Below are 17443 nucleotides of genomic sequence, written 5' to 3' on the forward strand. Positions count from 1 at the left end.
ATACAAAGAACAATAGAGAAGTAAGAAAAGTTATCAGCCTTGTTACAATTTTGGTGTTCTTATAAGATAAAGCGTATACACAGATTTTTTATGAACAACTTTAGCGTAGCCTAGTTTAGTTTTCTCTCATACGAAAGCTTAGACGCAAACAAATGTCTCATAGCAAATCCCTAATTTAAATCCACCAATAAACACAAAATAATTCCTCAGAGTAAACCTCGAGTTAAAAGCACAAAACCAGCGTGGTCACATCTTAAATACAAAATTGATTATATTTGTTTCGGTGAGTGAAGCTATTTTTGGTTAAAACAAGGAATTCCTGATAATCTCGTGACCAATCAAAAACCACAGTCAGTATTCTGACTGCATGAAATTCATTTGCGACTAAGCGTAATTTTTCCCGCCTTTACTATTCCGATTTCCCAGCGGTAGGAGAGATTATGCTTTGTCTCCTGGCTACTTTGTGAGTAACTACTAAAATTTGCAAAATCGTAAAGCAAATTTAACACAAATCATTAGATAGAAGAAGTAACACGTAATTAATTCGTTATACACGGTTTCCAAATATAAAAAAAACTAATAAACTTTAGTGACAGGACTGAAAAGAACTAATAGAACTTGGTCAAAAATTTCACTATCAAAGAGAAGATATTGTATGATTGATTTATTTCTTATTTTCAAAAAAGTTATGAACGGCATTGTAGCAAATCTTCGTCGAAGGCGGAAAATATCATCCTTTTATGTTTTTATGCTGCCATTTTAACGAATATAAAATTCGCCCTAAACATTAGAACACCCATAACTTAAATTTCGTATTTTACATTTTTTTCTGATTCGTTTACAATTTTTGTATAAATTCAACGTAAAATTGCTTCAGAGTATACGAGGCTACGAATTCGCAATCTTTAATTTACGCAATTTCAATAAAAAAGCGCGCATTTGCAAACGATGTTCGACATAGTCTGGCTAATGAACATTAAGCAAACTGCTAAGATATTGGACAGAATCATCTTATTGTTCTCAAAACGTTGCGGGTGTAACAGCTTAATAACGAAACATACGCAAGTTTTCTGATATTTTGTCGTTTTATCTAATCGACTGCTTTCTTTTACCGCGAAAATCATAATGTCGTCAATGATATGAACATAATGTACTGAAGGCACATTACATATTATACGCTTCTCTTTTTTTGTATAATACCAAAAATTTATCCAGCTTCTATTGCTGTTAATAATAGACCTATTATTTTTAACCCTAAATGCCAGCAAGATATTCTTATAAAAGGCTGTGAATAAGTTAAAAACTGACGAATTAGCTTATAAAGCTATATATTAAATTGCATGAAAAAATAAAATACAAAAAAAAAATACAAAAAAACAGGAAAAAGAAAAAATAATAAAACCAGGGTTTTTTAAAAGGTCCAGCCACGAAAGTTCTATCAATTTGGCATTCAAAATAATTACTGATTTCGAAATTTCTCGACATCTTCTAGTTTTAACTTGCCTCTTGGAAATTCAACCATATTTGATTGCTCGTCCAAAATATACTCAGCGTCAGCTAAAATAAAAAAAAAGAGTAAACAAATTAATACAGTTGACTGTTCCTAATTCGATTTTCCACGGCGAAAAATTTTTGTTCGAATTATAGAGAGATTCGAATTATAGAAAGTCTCTGTAATTCGAACTTTCAGCTTTAGAGAGTGAAAATTCGTATTACAGAGAGAAATTACGTTATTTCCAAAAGTCAAGAAAACATAATTCAAGTTTCATTCCATCTTTATTTTCATTGTTTACATAAAAAAGAAACTCTATTTAAAAAACTGTTGAATGTTTGATTGGAGAGACGATCTCTTTCGACAATACGAGTTGCATCACCAAGTGCTTTTCTCAGGTCAACAAATTGAATTTGTCAAAGCTCTGTTTACACTCTAAAATTCAAATATGGGAGAGAATGGTGCTGAAGGGACTGAAAAACTGTTCGAATTATAGAAAGTTTCGAATATAGAAATTCGAATTGTAGAAAGTTTTTTATAAGAGTTTCTTAAGGAAAATTGACGGTGACTGAGCACTCGTTCAAATTATAGAAATATTCGAATTATAGAAATTCGGTATAATTTCGCGCATATAACTTTTATACAGCACAAAATACGTTTTCTGCGTCATAATTTATTCGCACCGAAATTTTGTTCTGTATTTAATACATAATAATTTTTGCGCCAAAAGATGCATCTTTGAATACCAAAAGTTTTTGTCACTAGAAATTTTTGCAGACAGAAAATTTTAATGGTTTCGCAGGAAGTTATTTCCGCGGATGGACAAAAATTAAATGCCTCAAAAAATTCAAAATTTTATGTAGAAACATTGAAAACGCAAGATTTTAAATGCTTTTTAGTGTAATATATAGGGGGTTCAAGAAATTATATTCAAGCTCTAAGAATATTGCAAAATTTATTTTCGCGAGTTGCAAATAACCTGGTAGTTGTTGGAATTTAGTTTCGCGAATTTTTAAAAAGACGCGAAACCGCGAAATTATCTTCCTGCAAAAATATTCGACAATAAAGTAGCGCCCCAAAAATAAAAATAAAATCTACAAAAACAGGTTACACAATTTTTTTAAAAAAATAGCCTCGCTTTCAAAACAATAAATTTAAAGTACAGTCCCTGATTGCAGATAACTTATAATAGACAAGTTCCGTCCACCTCTTATTCTTGTCATTTTATCACCATACACAGCATCGTATTGATATGCAGTAATGAAACCAAGTGGTAGCAACGGTGCAAGTGCTGCAGGATTTTTCTTACGCATAAACCTGAAAGTGAAAGAAATGCAGATTAATAAAGGCTGAAGTCACAGAACAAGATTTGTACACATTGGCAATTGAATTTTAGTCAGACTAACAATGTTCTGCTTCCCGGCCCAAAGATCACATCATCGATTAGTCTTTAACATTTTAAATTTTATATACGGGTGGGGGATTCAAGAATAAAGAACAAATATTGTTAAAATCATATATTTTACCAAAATGCATATTACATCGTCACTTTTGCTACGTGATCGCTAACACTGTCATCTCCCTCTTGCTTATTAACTCTTGTCTTCATGTACTCCACGCCATTTTCAATTTTAATATCTCTTTCAGAATAATGTAAAGTATTTGTTTGAAGATTTCTTTTAAACATTCCATGTATTTTCGTTCTTTTATCCGCTATTGTTTAAAATAACGGATAAAGTAATTGAGTGTTACCAGGCTACCATTCCAAAAGGAGGACTTGAAATTTTACTGATGGTGTAGTTTAATAGACCATCAGTACTTTGGAAGGGTAGCCTGGTAACACTCGATTACTTTGAAACAAAGAAAAAATATAGCTGTTGAAATTTCCTTGTATGTCAAACTACTTCAGCATAACAGAGATCATTTTTAAACGCTGCTTTGCTGCTTTCCCTTTGGTCTTTTCTTTGTCGTTTCCGCATATTAACTCCATGATGATGCCACCCACAACTTGCTATTTAGTAGTTCAATGTAAATTCCATTTTGTTTTCTACTTCGGTACAGTCAACAGAATCATTGTGTTATTAAAACGAAACTTGGAATACATACAAATTGTTTAGTATCTCTACCTGTGTTTTATCAAACTATACTGCTCTAAAACTGCTCTGTACCACAATTTTTTAGTATCAAATGTTTTTCCACGTCATGAACTCTGACCAAATTCGCCAAAATTGACTAAAAAGGGGCCAAATTTATGTATGCCGAATTTTTAGTGTTTTAACGCGTATATAAAAAATGAAGCAGTAACAACCACAAAAATCCCAAAATGTTGAAATTATCCAATATCTTTTACCCGAGCAGAAGTACAACTGATGTTGTACCAGTAAAAGCTGCTACCCAATTAAACATTTCCCGCTGACGAGCTAGTTGGACAGCCATCATTCTCTGTTGCATAAGTTGCTGCATAGCCATTTGCCTTCCTAACTACAAGCAAAAAACACAACCCATGTTATAATGGATCCTGATGTAAAAAAGGATAATGTATGTGGTTAAATAGTTCTCACAATTATATTACAACAGCACAAGAGGTTAAAGAACTGGTTTCAAATAGTTTTGGATTATATATATAAAAATTGTAATACATTTTATGTACACATTAAAAATACCTGCATTTTTTGGGTAGCCAACATAAATTCTTGATTCTTTTTGAAATTTTCCTCCATAGTTTCACGCATTTGAGATCCAAGAACTGCACCCATCTTCTTTTACTTTTTACAATTTCTTCACACTGAAATGATTTATGTATTTATGATCACCTACATTTATAAACCATACAATAGATATTTTTGTATTATGCTTGATGTAGCACATCTGCTAGTATTGCCGCATGAGTATGAAAATGAGAAATGGGTGGTAAAAGGAAGGTTATTACTGCTTTAGACGGAACTAACTGCCAATGAATAATTGTAGAACCAGGCTAAACTTAATTCATAAATTTTGTTGCTAACATAACACATGCATTTTAAGCTGGAAAGGAACAAAGTACTTCCTGAGACGCCCCAGGTATATATATAGTGCTTCAAGCATCCTTATTATTTTTATTATCTAAAAAGCAGAAATCAGCCACGGATTTAGGATATGTCAAGCTAGTCAGGTGGATGTACTAAATTTTTTTATCAAAAGCCTTGTTTCTACAATTTTAAAAAAGTATTTCACTTATTGCAAACATCTTCCTGGGTGGCTTCCTTGACAGGTTAAATTTCTATAGAATTTCTACGCATATATAATAAACACATGCGTATAATATATATATGAGCCCATATTCAACAATGATCCGGTGTAATAAACAAGAAACTGCGTAATGCATTTTGTTTCACAAAATTCAATTTTTTGGTTTAATTCAATGTAGAAATAGTAACATAAATTATACCCCATTATTTAATCTCAACATACTTGGCCATACTTTCATTTTCTGTTGCCTTAGGTGCAAAAAAATATAAATAAAGGTAGCATGTAATCATAAAATGTATAAAACAACCCCATACCTTTGACATAAGTATGTTAAAAATATAAGCCACGCCTGTGAAATACCATAAAACAGTTAAAAACAGAAACAAATGATGCTCTACTTCTTCATACAATATTTTTTCGCAACAAAAATAAAATAATAAACAACATATTTCCTTTCGAAGATTTATCAAAGTTATAAATTAGCAGAGAAATAAGAACTTTGCAAAAATTGTGCAACTACATCCTGATAAATTCATTGTGGGTGACTTGTGAAGAGTTTTCCATGCTGCACTGAATGTGAAACTTTGTAGCTATGGTATGTGGGTGTTTTTAGAAAGTATTTTGTCAGCTGAAAAAATAATATGCACAATGTTTTCTTATTAAAGCTTGCTCTCAGTTAAATTTGGATAAAAAAAGATTTTGTGCCTGCCACTGTGAATTTTCAAATTACAAGCTGATGTGACATGGAATAAATGCTCTTTTTAAATCAACAATTTATATAGCTTGAAAGAATGGTAAAAGACCTTGAAAAATACTATTTTCTGGTGAACTTTGTTTATCGACGGACAGTGTTATAGGTAGAAGCAAATTTTGTAACATTTGTATAGATTGTGTTTTTAGCTAGTTACATAAATGTAGATAAATTGTACAGGGAAACTTTCTTACTATTTTTAAACTAGTAAATAACAAATCACTGAGCTATATATAAAATTGTGTAGTTTTAATGCCTTTTTCTTAATGACTTTGTAAAAAAATAGACTAATATGATTAAATTTCTGTATTCACCCCTGTATATATACAACTTGCCACAACAAATTAACTGGAATTTGGCAGTTTTTACAAAAATCTACCAAATTCGATTCCCATTAAAACATTTTGAATTAAACTTTAGCTATCCATCAATTTTAGAAAATCTAATGGGTGAGGAGGATTTTCAGGGAAAGGTATTTTTATTTTAGTATTGGACAAGTTACTTTCCGATTTCACTTTCACTTTATATATAGCTGTTATTCTTGGAAATAATGTTACCTGAAACAAAAAAATCAATAGATTCTTGATTATTCCACATTTTCTTTTCATTTTTTTCACTTCGCTTTTCACCTATATTTTCTTATCTGACCACTTATTTTTTATTTAACATTTCTCGGCATAGTTCTATCGTAAAACTCAAAGTGTTCATGCCAACATTATCCATGTTATATTCAACGTTGTCGCTTTCTGATAAGTAACTTCAACATTTAGTTGTAGCTCTATCAGTTTCTCACACAGACCCAGTAGAGATAACAAGAAGATTTTTACCAAGAAACAGCTCCACAATATTCAACAAGAAGAAAGAATTTTGATCAGTCACAACAACTGGTTACTACCTTTTTCTTTTTCCATTATTTTTAAAACAACTTCATCACACACATATATATTGAATAAATTATGGATATATATTCAATATGTAGGGAACTTTTCTTATATTTTCTAATATATTTGGATGCACCCAATATTTTATTCAAGATGATTGAAGACGTTGTTTTGTCCTCTGTGATCATAAACTTTTTCACCGCCAATCACTCAGCTTTCATGTAAGCCGCTAAAGTCGAAAACCAACAGTTGTTTCGTAGCCCCTTTAATTCTTTACATGGGCTAACAACTTTACCATAATAATCATCATATTTTGTCTGTCACACAGGCTGATTTCGTGGTAAATATACACGCAATACATGTGACTGAAATAGCAAATGCAATAAATTTTCACAAATTTTAATGCTAGTTTTAAATTTCTTTTGTTTCTGTGCATTATTTGTTAAGAATAACCTGAAAATATAAGAACAAAGTACAAAAGAAGAAACTTTATGCACAACAAATTAAAAATTCTTCACTCTTCCAATCTTTTAATAAATTTATCAAGTTTTGTAGACAACTTCAATGTCTATTATTACGAGGGTGGCAATAAGCCGTATAAGCCGTAAAAAGTGTGGACGTTTTCAGGTGAGTTCGGCGTTTTAAAAAAAATTCCAGTATGCACCAGAAAATACCCGAATAGACCTGAACAATGCCCAAATAAAAAAAGAAAAACAGACACTAATGATTCAGAAAAATATAAAAATTAAAATAAACTTACTATGTGGTCGCGGAGTTCTTAAAAGAACTGTTTTTGATGGTTTTTAATAAAATTTACTTGATAAATAACTCACATATACACTTTATTAACTCCTTTCTCTTCAAGCGCCTTCTTCCAACTATCGTTCACATGGTATGTTACAAAGAATTGAATTTCCGGAATACTCTAGGCGGTTTCGGTGGACAACCGACAATTTAATTTGAAAAGTTGTTCGAACTCGTGCTTATATATGCGTGCATTTGCGGCTTATTGGCACCTTCTTTGTCTACTCTTCTACTGGATTCTTGCGCATGTGCAAAACATTGGAAAAATCGACGATCAATAAACTGAAGACTTTAGGTGAAAAAAGTTTCCCACTGTCGCTAGTGACATGTTTCACTGATGCTCTTAAATACAGCTTACTGCCTGCATTTCCAGATTGTCTATTATTTGTGTAATGGATCTGAGAATATAAACGCTTTAGCTATCTATTAGCTGGCTGCAAGGAGAAAAAGATTTTAAACAGCTGCTAAAAGCTAGCTTAGCAGCTGTTTAAAGTCCTAATTTAAGCTAAACAAAAATAAGGATTGCTGTCATTCATCTCTTTTTGCTTCTATCAAATATCCAGCTAGTTTATCAAAACACGGCTCAGGTTCGGAAAATTAAAAATCATTTGAACACACATAGCCACAACCGACGAGTAAATTAAAAAACAACAAAATTATACAAAGCGCTATTTCGGACTGCAAAGGAAACATCATTAAAAGCAAAAGCCACACACATGCCTACCTATAATATACGACACAGGTAAGAACAAGCTGTAAATAGAAAATAAAAGAAACTGTTCTTAATTATGTTTCAGATACGATTTTGTATATATTTTCGGAGTTTTAATTTTATTTAAAAGTGTGTATTGTTCTTGCTCTTACTTACTTACTTACTTACTTACTTATATGATTTGTTATACAGAGCTAGATGCTATAATTTAAAATACTGCGTGAAACTGAACAGCCAATGTTAGGGTGGATCATCCATACCACACGCTCCTGAAACATTTAAGTTACGGTTGCAATATACTACATTTGGCTAACTAGCGTCACATGTAATATATTCTCTTTCGTCTGTTAACAATGTCATTGTGCGTGTAGCTAGTTAGCTATAGCTAAGAAAGCAGCGTGCGACGTGCGCGTCAACGCATACTTGCGTAGAAACTCTTTTGCCTCTGTCTTTTAAACGCTTATAAGAAATATGTAACTAAGTAATCATTCTTTGTAGCTAGACAAGGTAAAGATACTACCATAAATCATAATGAACTCAAAGTCTTATAGCTAGCATAGCTAGAGCCAACCCTCCTGCTAGAAATTTTCATTATCAAAAATATCATTATTTTATTTAGCTAGCTACATAGCTACATATAACAAAAAGACAAAACTTGGTAAACTTGTGGCGCCGTAGATTAGTGGTTATAGCTCTCGTACTCTGTGCGGGAGACCAGGGTTCGATTCCTCTTGACGGCGATTCAACATGGGCGAGTGAATGTTACCATAGCCCCGGGTTAACCCAAGCCATGTGAGGGAAATTGGGAAGATGGCACACTGTGTGGGCCGTTGGATGTTGCCGGGAGTTGTCTAGTAGAGCGCGGGCTCTAATTGGGTCTGCGTAGCTCAAAATGAGCATTAAATACTCTAGGACTCTCCATCTACGCCATGGCCCCTCCTGGAAATAATAGACAGGGTATATCCCTCGATATTTGTGAGGCTAGCCATGTAAAATATGCACATCTATCTATCTATCTAAATTTTCATTATCAAAAATATCATTATTTTATTTAGCTAGCTACATAGCTACATATAACAAAAAGACAAAACTTGGTATTAAATGTGAAATTAAAGTCTCAAACACTCAATCCTTGCTTGAAAAACAGTATGTTTGCCTGCCTATATGTTACACACAAAGTACAGCCTTTTTCCCAGGGATTATTTTCTTCTCTTTTTTATTAAAAGCATCTTCAAGAGCTTGTGGATAGAGCAGCTTATCCAGAAAGTACCTATTTTGGATAAAACCTATTCCATTTTTTTCTTTTATAACAACCTCATTAATCGCTGTAGTTCCCAATAAAAACACAAACTTGGAGTAGAAAATTTATTTAAATTTTATAAGAATAAACTGAGGATAAGTTGGCGGAATCGGGTGAGGATGCTAGGCTGGAGAGAAGATATTGTCTCAAGCTCACGTGCGTGTTCCTAATAAATTCGCTCTTCTCCACTACATCCCGGAGCTCTTCTCCTAGTAGTGTTCGCTCTTCTCCACTACATCCGCAGCTCTTCTCCTAGTAGTGTTTTCTGGCTTAACTAATCTCTCAATCACATTCGGAGCTCCTCTCCTGTGATTCCATTTCCTCTATCATACCTCACAAGAACCTACTCAATGAGCTCTAGCTTCTTTTGCATTTCACACCTGTTATTAACCTCTTGGTGCCCCACCTCTGACTGTTAGCGCCGCATCCCCCTGCTGTTATTTCCCCAGTCATCTGTCCTGCTCGCGTGGTACACCGTCATTCATCTCCTCGCACATCTCTACACTTTGTGGCTGCCAAGCGCAGCCCAGCACCCCAACCAGTTATATTTAACACATTGACAAAATTGAGTAAAGTTGCCAATTGCTTCCACCACTGGACTAAAACCTTGTTGGTCGTACTAAGCCAAACTGCGCCAATTCAAGGAAACCGTGTAGCTAAAGCAATTGTACATCTCTTTACGCTCGACGACGTTATGTAGCCTCGATGAACCAGTTCGATTGTAGATAATCCGTTATCGTTCCAACATAGTGTGGCGTTGATGCAGGTGTGTCACATAAAGAGAAAATTAAAATAAAGTTAACCAAATATATGGGTGAGTGGGTTTGAAAATTATTTCAGTTAAGCAAGTTATTGCTGCTACTGGTGAGAAGCTAAATCAGAGTAACTCTCCCCTATTTATAGGGCCCCTGGATTGTTGATTGGCTAACTTAGAACCTCCTAATATGGACAGACTATACCCAAACCTTTAGTCCCCTACTCTAAAGTATCAATAACAAGAAAGTTGCTTCAAGTTATGACACATAGCTTTGATTTGGTTAATTGAGAAAAGATGCCTTGGGTGAGCAAGACAACCTTGTGTACCCTTAATAATGCATCTGCATAGCAACTATCAAGTATTGTGAACTGCAATTAACATGAGCCATTAAAAATTTGTTGAATCTCTCAGGCTAGTACAACGATTTTAAATAAGGAAAACAAGTGAAGTAAGTTTTTTTTGATTTCTTATGCTTTTCTGAGTACGTATAAAACAAAAAAGAAAAAAGTGATTTTTACTGGAGTTCCCCTTTAATTAAATTAGTAATTACACTGAAATAGTCCAAGGTGGTCAGAGCTTATAGCTGTAAAGCTTATACTGTCCATGTTCATTGTATCTTCTCTTAAGCTTTTAGAACCGTTGTATATATAAGATATCTAATGACAGTTCCTTAATTTAAAGCTCTAGATAACAAGTAGAAAAATGATTTTTATATCTTTGTGTTCATTTTTCTTGTTAATAATGGTTTTATGTTTTATACGTGTGGCATTTATACTGCAGTCTTCAAACAAAGTATCAGAATACAAATTACCATTTTGTAAAACAATGGTTGTTGTTGGATCAGGTAATGCTATTATTTTGGATATATATCCTAATAAACACTACAGTACTAGAATCAGGACACCTAACATTGTTAGCGCGTATTATGCGCAACACCGACGATACACAATCCAATCATGACCATTGCAATAGAAAAATGTTAACGAAAAACTTCATGATAGTCACGATGTATAAAAAAGATGCTATCGCAATAGCCACTATTAATTGTGATTGTCTTGATGGATCATGAATAACATTAAAAATATTAAACAATAGATGTGTATAATCTTGTGTCTTCGTTGTTTTTTTTTAATTTAAAAATCCTTTTACATCTTGTAAATGCAGACCTGAAAATTTAGCGGAAATGATCGTTTTTTATCATCATCATCATCATCATCATCATCACCATCACCATCACCATCATCATCATTTCTGTCAGCTTTAAATCACGGTAACGATGGATCGTTTCCCTAGACTCCACAAATTTTCAGGCCTGATATGTTTATTGGAAATTGGATTTAAGATATAAGGCGACTCCAACGTAATTAGTTTTTCTATTAGCAAAATTGATAGTAGCTTATGGCCAATCGGCGAAATAAAAATAATTTTATTGAGAATGTATATATGGCTGGAACAACAAAATAACAAAATAATAACAAATAACAACCAAGCAGGGTGTTACAACAAGCATATTTTTCTATGTATTTTTGCATAACACACATTTTTTTAATTTTTTTGTTGCAAACAAAAAATAATAATGATTTCTCTCGCTAAAAAAATGTAACTAGCGCTTAAGGCGCTATAGGCATGATGCAGTGTAACTTGTACCTTCGTTTTAGACCTTCCATTGGATAAAAACAATTTGTAATGTTTATTAGAAATTTCTTAAATAAGTAAATGGTTTTTCTGTTGTATTTTTAAAATTCTTATATCTACTATTTTACTATTTATAGGTGGCCATACTTCTGAAATGATGGCATTGCTCCGAAACCTGTCAGAAAAGTTTACACCAAGAATTTATGTTTTTGCAGAAAGCGATAGCACAAGTGAGAAGAGGATAAAAATAATGGAAGAAAACAGGTCAAAAAGTTCACAAGTATATACGTTTTTGCTTGCATGTCAAAATTTTTATTTCCTGTAATGCTACTGTTGACAAAAGGTACCAAAACAACAGTTATACTGCATTCAAGCAACAGTTACAGTGCATTGAAATGACAGTTGTTCTGTATTCTAACAACAGTTGCATTGCATTGAAACAACAGTTGCATTGCATTGAAACAACAGTTGCATTGCATTGAAACAACAGTTGTATTGCATTGAAACAACAGTTGTATTGCATTCAAACAACAGTTGCATTGCATTGAAACAACAGTTGTATTGCATTGAAACAACAGTTGTATTGCATTCAAACAACAGTTGTTCTGTATTCTAACAACAGTTGTATTGCATTGAAACAATAGTTGCATTGCATTGAAACAACAGTTGCATTGCATTGAAACAACAGTTGTATTGCATTGAAACAACAGTTGTATTGCATTCAAACAACAGTTGTTCTGCATTGAAACAACAGTTGTTCTGCATTGAAACAACAGTTGTATTGCATTGAAACAACAGTTGTATTCCATTGAAACAACAGTTGTTCTGTATTCTAACAACAGTTGCATTGCATTGAAACAACAGTTGTATTGCATTGAAACAACAGTTGTATTGCATTCAAACAACAGTTGTTCTGCATTGAAACAACAGTTGTTCTGCATTGAAACAACAGTTGTTCTGCATTGAAACAACAGTTGTATTGCATTGAATCAACAGTTGTTCTGCATTGAAACAACAGTTGTTCTGCATTGAAACAACAGTTGTTCTGCATTGAAACAACAGTTGTGTTGCATTGAAACAACAGTTGTATTGCATTGAAACAACAGTTGTATTGCATTGAAACAACAGTTGTTCTGCATTGAAACAACAGTTGTTCTGCATTGAAACAACAGTTGTGTTGCATTGAAACAACAGTTGTGTTGCATTGAAACAACAGTTGTATTGCATTGAAACAACAGTTGTTCTGCATTGAAACAACAGTTGTTCTGCATTGAAACAACAGTTGTTCTGCATTAAAAACAAGCTGTTTTGAAACAACAGTTGTTCTGCATTAAATCAGCAATTAAGTGCTACAACTACTAAAACCAGGTATTTATTGATGATGTCAATGAAAAATAGTTTTGTAATTTATGACATTACATGGTTTTGGCATGAACTTACAAGTTTATGCACTTTAAGCTAATCACGCTTTGGCCCTTGCCCTTTTGACAGCCTACTTTGATAAGTAATATTAAAATCAGGAGTAATTTTTACTTAAAATTTGAGGTTTTAAAAAAGTATTGAAAAAAAAACTTATAAAGTTACCTTGTTCTTTATGAAAGTATATTTTAAACCTCCCTGATTGTGGATGGATGAGGCACTTATTCAAATTCTCTTGCTATTCGGCACTTTTCTTAAGATAGGTCTGGTGAGAGGGCTGTTTTTAAGACTTTGGTTTTATTTGAAAAAGGTCACTTATTTATGAAGTTACTCTGATTCTGATTATGAGAATATATGATTTTGGTGAGAAAGTAACATGATCAGAATTAACTTTTTTTACTAACATAAAATGTTAAAGCTATAACAAAGAAAGAAATTTGAGCTACAATTATAGTATTTGTGTCAGTTTTTTTTAGCATACAGTACTGCGAATCAAAAGAAGCCGTGAAGTTGCGCAGTCTTGGTGTTCTACCATAGTTACAACAATTGTGGCTTGTTATCATGCTGTTTTTATAATATGGAGACAACAGCCAGATTTGGTAAGTTGGTAAAATACCCAAAATTGTTGCCCATGTTTATAGAATTATTGAAAGAACTTGAAATGTTCTTCATCCTATTGTCACATTTTCTGTAATGTTTGTTTGTTCGAATGAATTTAATTGTCCTTCATAACTGTACAGGGTGTTATTGTAATTTCATCAAACATGTTTAATAATCCCATTTTGTACCAACTTCACTTTTTGTCAGCCTTGTAAACATGGGGTATACACGTAGTACAGTGGTATTTCAGAAAAGTTAGAGTTCATATTACCCCAGTCCAATTATCTTCCTTTGTAGTTAGAAGGATAATCAATCCTCTCATCTGGATAACATCACTAATACTACGATTACCTAACCTGCTTCTCAGCATTTTTTAACTCACCTGCTACTATTTTTAGTTTTTTTAACTTGCCTGCTATCATAGTTAAGATCTTGTGTGCAATCATACCCCTGATCATACTTAGGTGTATGCAATAAAAGAATTTTTACCTGACTTGGTAAGTTCGGAGAAAAGAATACATCAGCTAGATAACAGACAAAAAAAAGGCTGTAACCCCTTTCTACGTAGCAGACATTGCGAACTTTTTAAGTACATTTGTTGATGTTGACAGCAGGCTTAGGACTTAGAAACTTAGGTTATTTGGTTAGATCAGAAACCTTAAAGGGTGTTAATTTTTTCCTACGTCAGCATGCTCCAATTTTACTATATTTCCTGCCGTTTCGGATGGTGGAGTGAATTGTTCCATAATATGGACATTGGAATGTGCAGCTAGTGTATTTTTGATGTTGGTTAATCGACCTATACCCCTTCTACTAAAGGTAAGCCTTTGGCGAAGTGATTCTGTTTCCCCATTGCGAGAAAGATCAAAAAACGGACAAGGGTTGTAGCTAACATCCTAGACTAGTGTTATGCATCCACCTAACCACGTCTATGTTATTTTTTTTTTTGAATGGTTAAGATCTTCCTGCTTCACTGTCCATGCATTACTACCATACGGAATAATGCATAACTATAATGAATCCATTATGTATCCATCCAATTATGAATCTTAATTTTTAGCTCTTGTGCAATGGGCCTGGCACCTGCATACCATTGTGTGGAGCAGTGTTTTTACTGAAGGTAATCTTGTTTGTTTTAAGTGTAAGGACAAATATGATTAAACAGGATGGTTGGGTGAGAATGATTTTGAAGTTAAACAAAAAAAATTCAAACCAATTTATCAGTCCCTCCTTCTGTCAGGCATAATTTAACAATTTTCTTCGGTTATTGGGACTTATGTCAGCACCACAATTTACGTTATGAGTTTCAGATCTTCCTTAATCAACAGAAGGACCACCATTTACTGCCTGTGCACAGTTTCAGATGGAAATTCTCTTCGACTTAATTTAAAAGTAATATTATTCTGTTTTATGATTTTGAGTGGTTCTGAATATGATATTTTGTGACTAAATTGTGTACACACATCAGAAGTTATTTGTTGCAAAGTAATAAAAAGAGATGTAAAGTAACTTTTATGTCCAAAGACTTGTTTAACAATCTCCGTCTACAAGATTCACCGTCTTTCAGAACAAGAGTGCTAACTTGCACGTTTTAAAACATGCTCAATAAACCACTTCATTTATTTTTACCGTTTTTTCGAACGTTGATTCTCATAAACATCTTTACAACAAAATACAATAGTGGAAGCTATATATTTATAAAAATGAAACATATCGATAAAATGTTGAAATAAATAGTGTTATTTTTACAAATCATTTACGAACAGTTGGAACTATTTATTTTATTTATAAATATAGAAACATGACACATTGTGCCGCTTTTGTGGTTTTTTTTTTTTTTTTTTTTTTCTTGCGTAGTGTTGCTTAAAATATATATATATATACGAATTTGCGATGATGGGTATTTTTCTGTTTGAACAAAAACAAGTTTTTCACTTTTGTCTACTTAAGAAACAGAAGTAACGAGCTCAACTTGAATGTTTCTGCCAGTCCTCAACCCTTTTTAAATGGCTGCTTTAAAAAAGTATAGGCATAAAGCTTGTAATTTTTTTTATTTTTTTAATACACTGTACACATTCATTCCAGAAGAAAGAGAAAACCCTTAAGTTTAATTTTGCTCTAGACAGGAGTATAACAAGAACAGCGTATTTTTTGATTTTAAAATATGTATGTTTTATTTAGGAGGTTGTTTTTTATTGTATTAGTATAGGAAAGCAAAAAGAGTAACGAAGCATGGATTGCATGAATCGAGAACTTATACCTGTCTTTAAAATACTTGTGAACGTAAAGGCGTAGGAACAATACCAACGCGTATACCCTGTGCACCTATTTAGCTATTTGTTCTCATCAAAGTTGTTTTGGTTTAGATTTGCTTTATCGTGAAGACTAAAATTGTATTTGTTGAAAGTATATGTCGTGTGAAGACACTGTCGTTGTCTGGCAAAATATTATACTTATTTGCTGACCGAGTTCTCGTTCAATGGCCTGAACTTTCAGTTGCCTATCCGAAGTCTGAATTTATCGGGCGTTTAGTTTAGGAGATAGAAATAAGCCGTTATGTTGGAGAGGACGTGAGTTCACTTTACTATTATTATTGTTGTTATTGTTGTTGTTGTTGTTGTTGTTATTATTGTTGTTGTTTTGTTATTTGTTTATTCGTTTCAAAATTTGTTAACACGAATGTCAGAATTAAGTAAAAAATCCCTAAAAACATTTTTTTTAAAAAAAAAATCTAAACGAACTTGCGCTACAGAAACGTGATAAGGGCGCGATGAAATCTTTTAGTATGAGTTTATCATGTTCACTAGTCATCTATAGCCTGTGTAATGCCTTTTACTATAATTTTATATTGTATGCATGTGTGTATTTTAACTTTGTTTGCTAATTGTGTACATCATTATTCATTGTTTATGTGTGAGAGTCTTGCAGTGTGGGAAATAACTTGCTTGGATATTTTCACACATCCAATAAGTTATAACTTGCTGAAGTCTTGTCGTAAATGCCAAATTGTGTAATTGTATTTTTTGTCCTGAATGTTGTACCTTAAAGAGAGAAATTTTTGCGAGTGATTTTATTAGGGTTTATTTTCGCGAATCTCAATGTTACCAATGTTTGATCTATTTCAATTTTTTGTTATTTATTTTGCAGCTATAGTAGTATACAAGTGTCACAGGATTCAGCCAAATTTTTCGATCTTTTAAATAGAAAAATATAAACCTGGATATAGAGGCGAAGGAGAAGATGATGGGGTTTTTTACATTATTCTTTTGTCTTATATTGTTGGTTAAATTTAAAAAAATTGGCACGATTTTTTTTTCCGAATTATCTATCTCCTTAAAGATTTCCTTTAAGGAATTAATTTCGCGAATTTTGCAGAAATTTGTCCTGTTAATAGTTCGTCTATTTAAGGTAACTTTCAACACAGTATAATACATGTGAAAGGGAATCGCAGTTATTCTTTGTTTGTTTAGACGATGTGACAAACGTATTTGAGATCCCTATGTAGAAACACACGACAACAAAAATGAAGGGTCTGGAAAAACTGATCTGTCTTTCGATGCAACCACTTTATTCATTGTTTATCAAAAAAAAAAAAACTTTACACACGAAAACTGGTACGCAGATGTAAAGTACGATAACCTTAAACGTAAAGTACAAATAATGTATTTACTTGTGATAAAAAATTGAGTTTTATATCTAATGATGATCAATATAAGTGGTTATTTCTTTAGAGCTCTTGTCTGTTCCCTGAAAGTTTTACCATGCGACATATTCGCAAGTTTTGTGGTGTTTTCGGTTTCATGATGTTTGCGATACGGAATTCCCATATATTTCTCTTACGATCTTATAATGTTTATACCATAA

At 32.8% G+C, this 17443-nt stretch overlaps 2 protein-coding genes across 3 annotated transcripts; one reads left to right on the forward strand and one right to left on the reverse strand.

Moving 5' to 3' along the window:
* Positions 1-1311: 1311 nt before the first annotated feature.
* On the reverse strand, positions 1312-7749 carry LOC130630253 (plasminogen receptor (KT)-like). The gene is made up of 4 exons (XM_057443677.1): positions 4156-7749; positions 3843-3973; positions 2700-2809; positions 1312-1557 (listed from the first exon to the last, which is right to left on the reverse strand). The coding sequence occupies exons 1-4, from the start codon at positions 4246-4248 to the stop codon at positions 1460-1462; spliced, it is 432 nt and encodes a 143-aa protein (XP_057299660.1). The 5' UTR covers positions 4249-7749; the 3' UTR covers positions 1312-1459.
* A 209-nt stretch (positions 7750-7958) lies between these two features.
* On the forward strand, positions 7959-17311 carry LOC130630251 (UDP-N-acetylglucosamine transferase subunit ALG14 homolog). Of its 2 annotated transcripts, XM_057443675.1 has the most exons (7): positions 7966-10373; positions 10706-10769; positions 11698-11840; positions 13456-13578; positions 14640-14699; positions 15946-16149; positions 17050-17311. In XM_057443675.1, exons 2-6 carry the CDS (start codon positions 10751-10753, stop codon positions 16114-16116), a joined length of 516 nt encoding a protein of 171 aa, XP_057299658.1. In that variant the 5' UTR covers positions 7966-10373; positions 10706-10750; the 3' UTR covers positions 16117-16149; positions 17050-17311. The 2 variants fall into 2 exon arrangements, with proteins under 2 accessions (XP_057299657.1, XP_057299658.1); XM_057443674.1 differs by having other exon boundaries at positions 7959-10769.
* Positions 17312-17443: the final 132 nt, after the last annotated feature.

The sequence above is a fragment of the Hydractinia symbiolongicarpus genome, chromosome 2, assembly GCF_029227915.1.
Source record: "Hydractinia symbiolongicarpus strain clone_291-10 chromosome 2, HSymV2.1, whole genome shotgun sequence".
In the NCBI taxonomy this organism is placed as follows: Eukaryota; Metazoa; Cnidaria; class Hydrozoa; order Anthoathecata; family Hydractiniidae; genus Hydractinia; species Hydractinia symbiolongicarpus.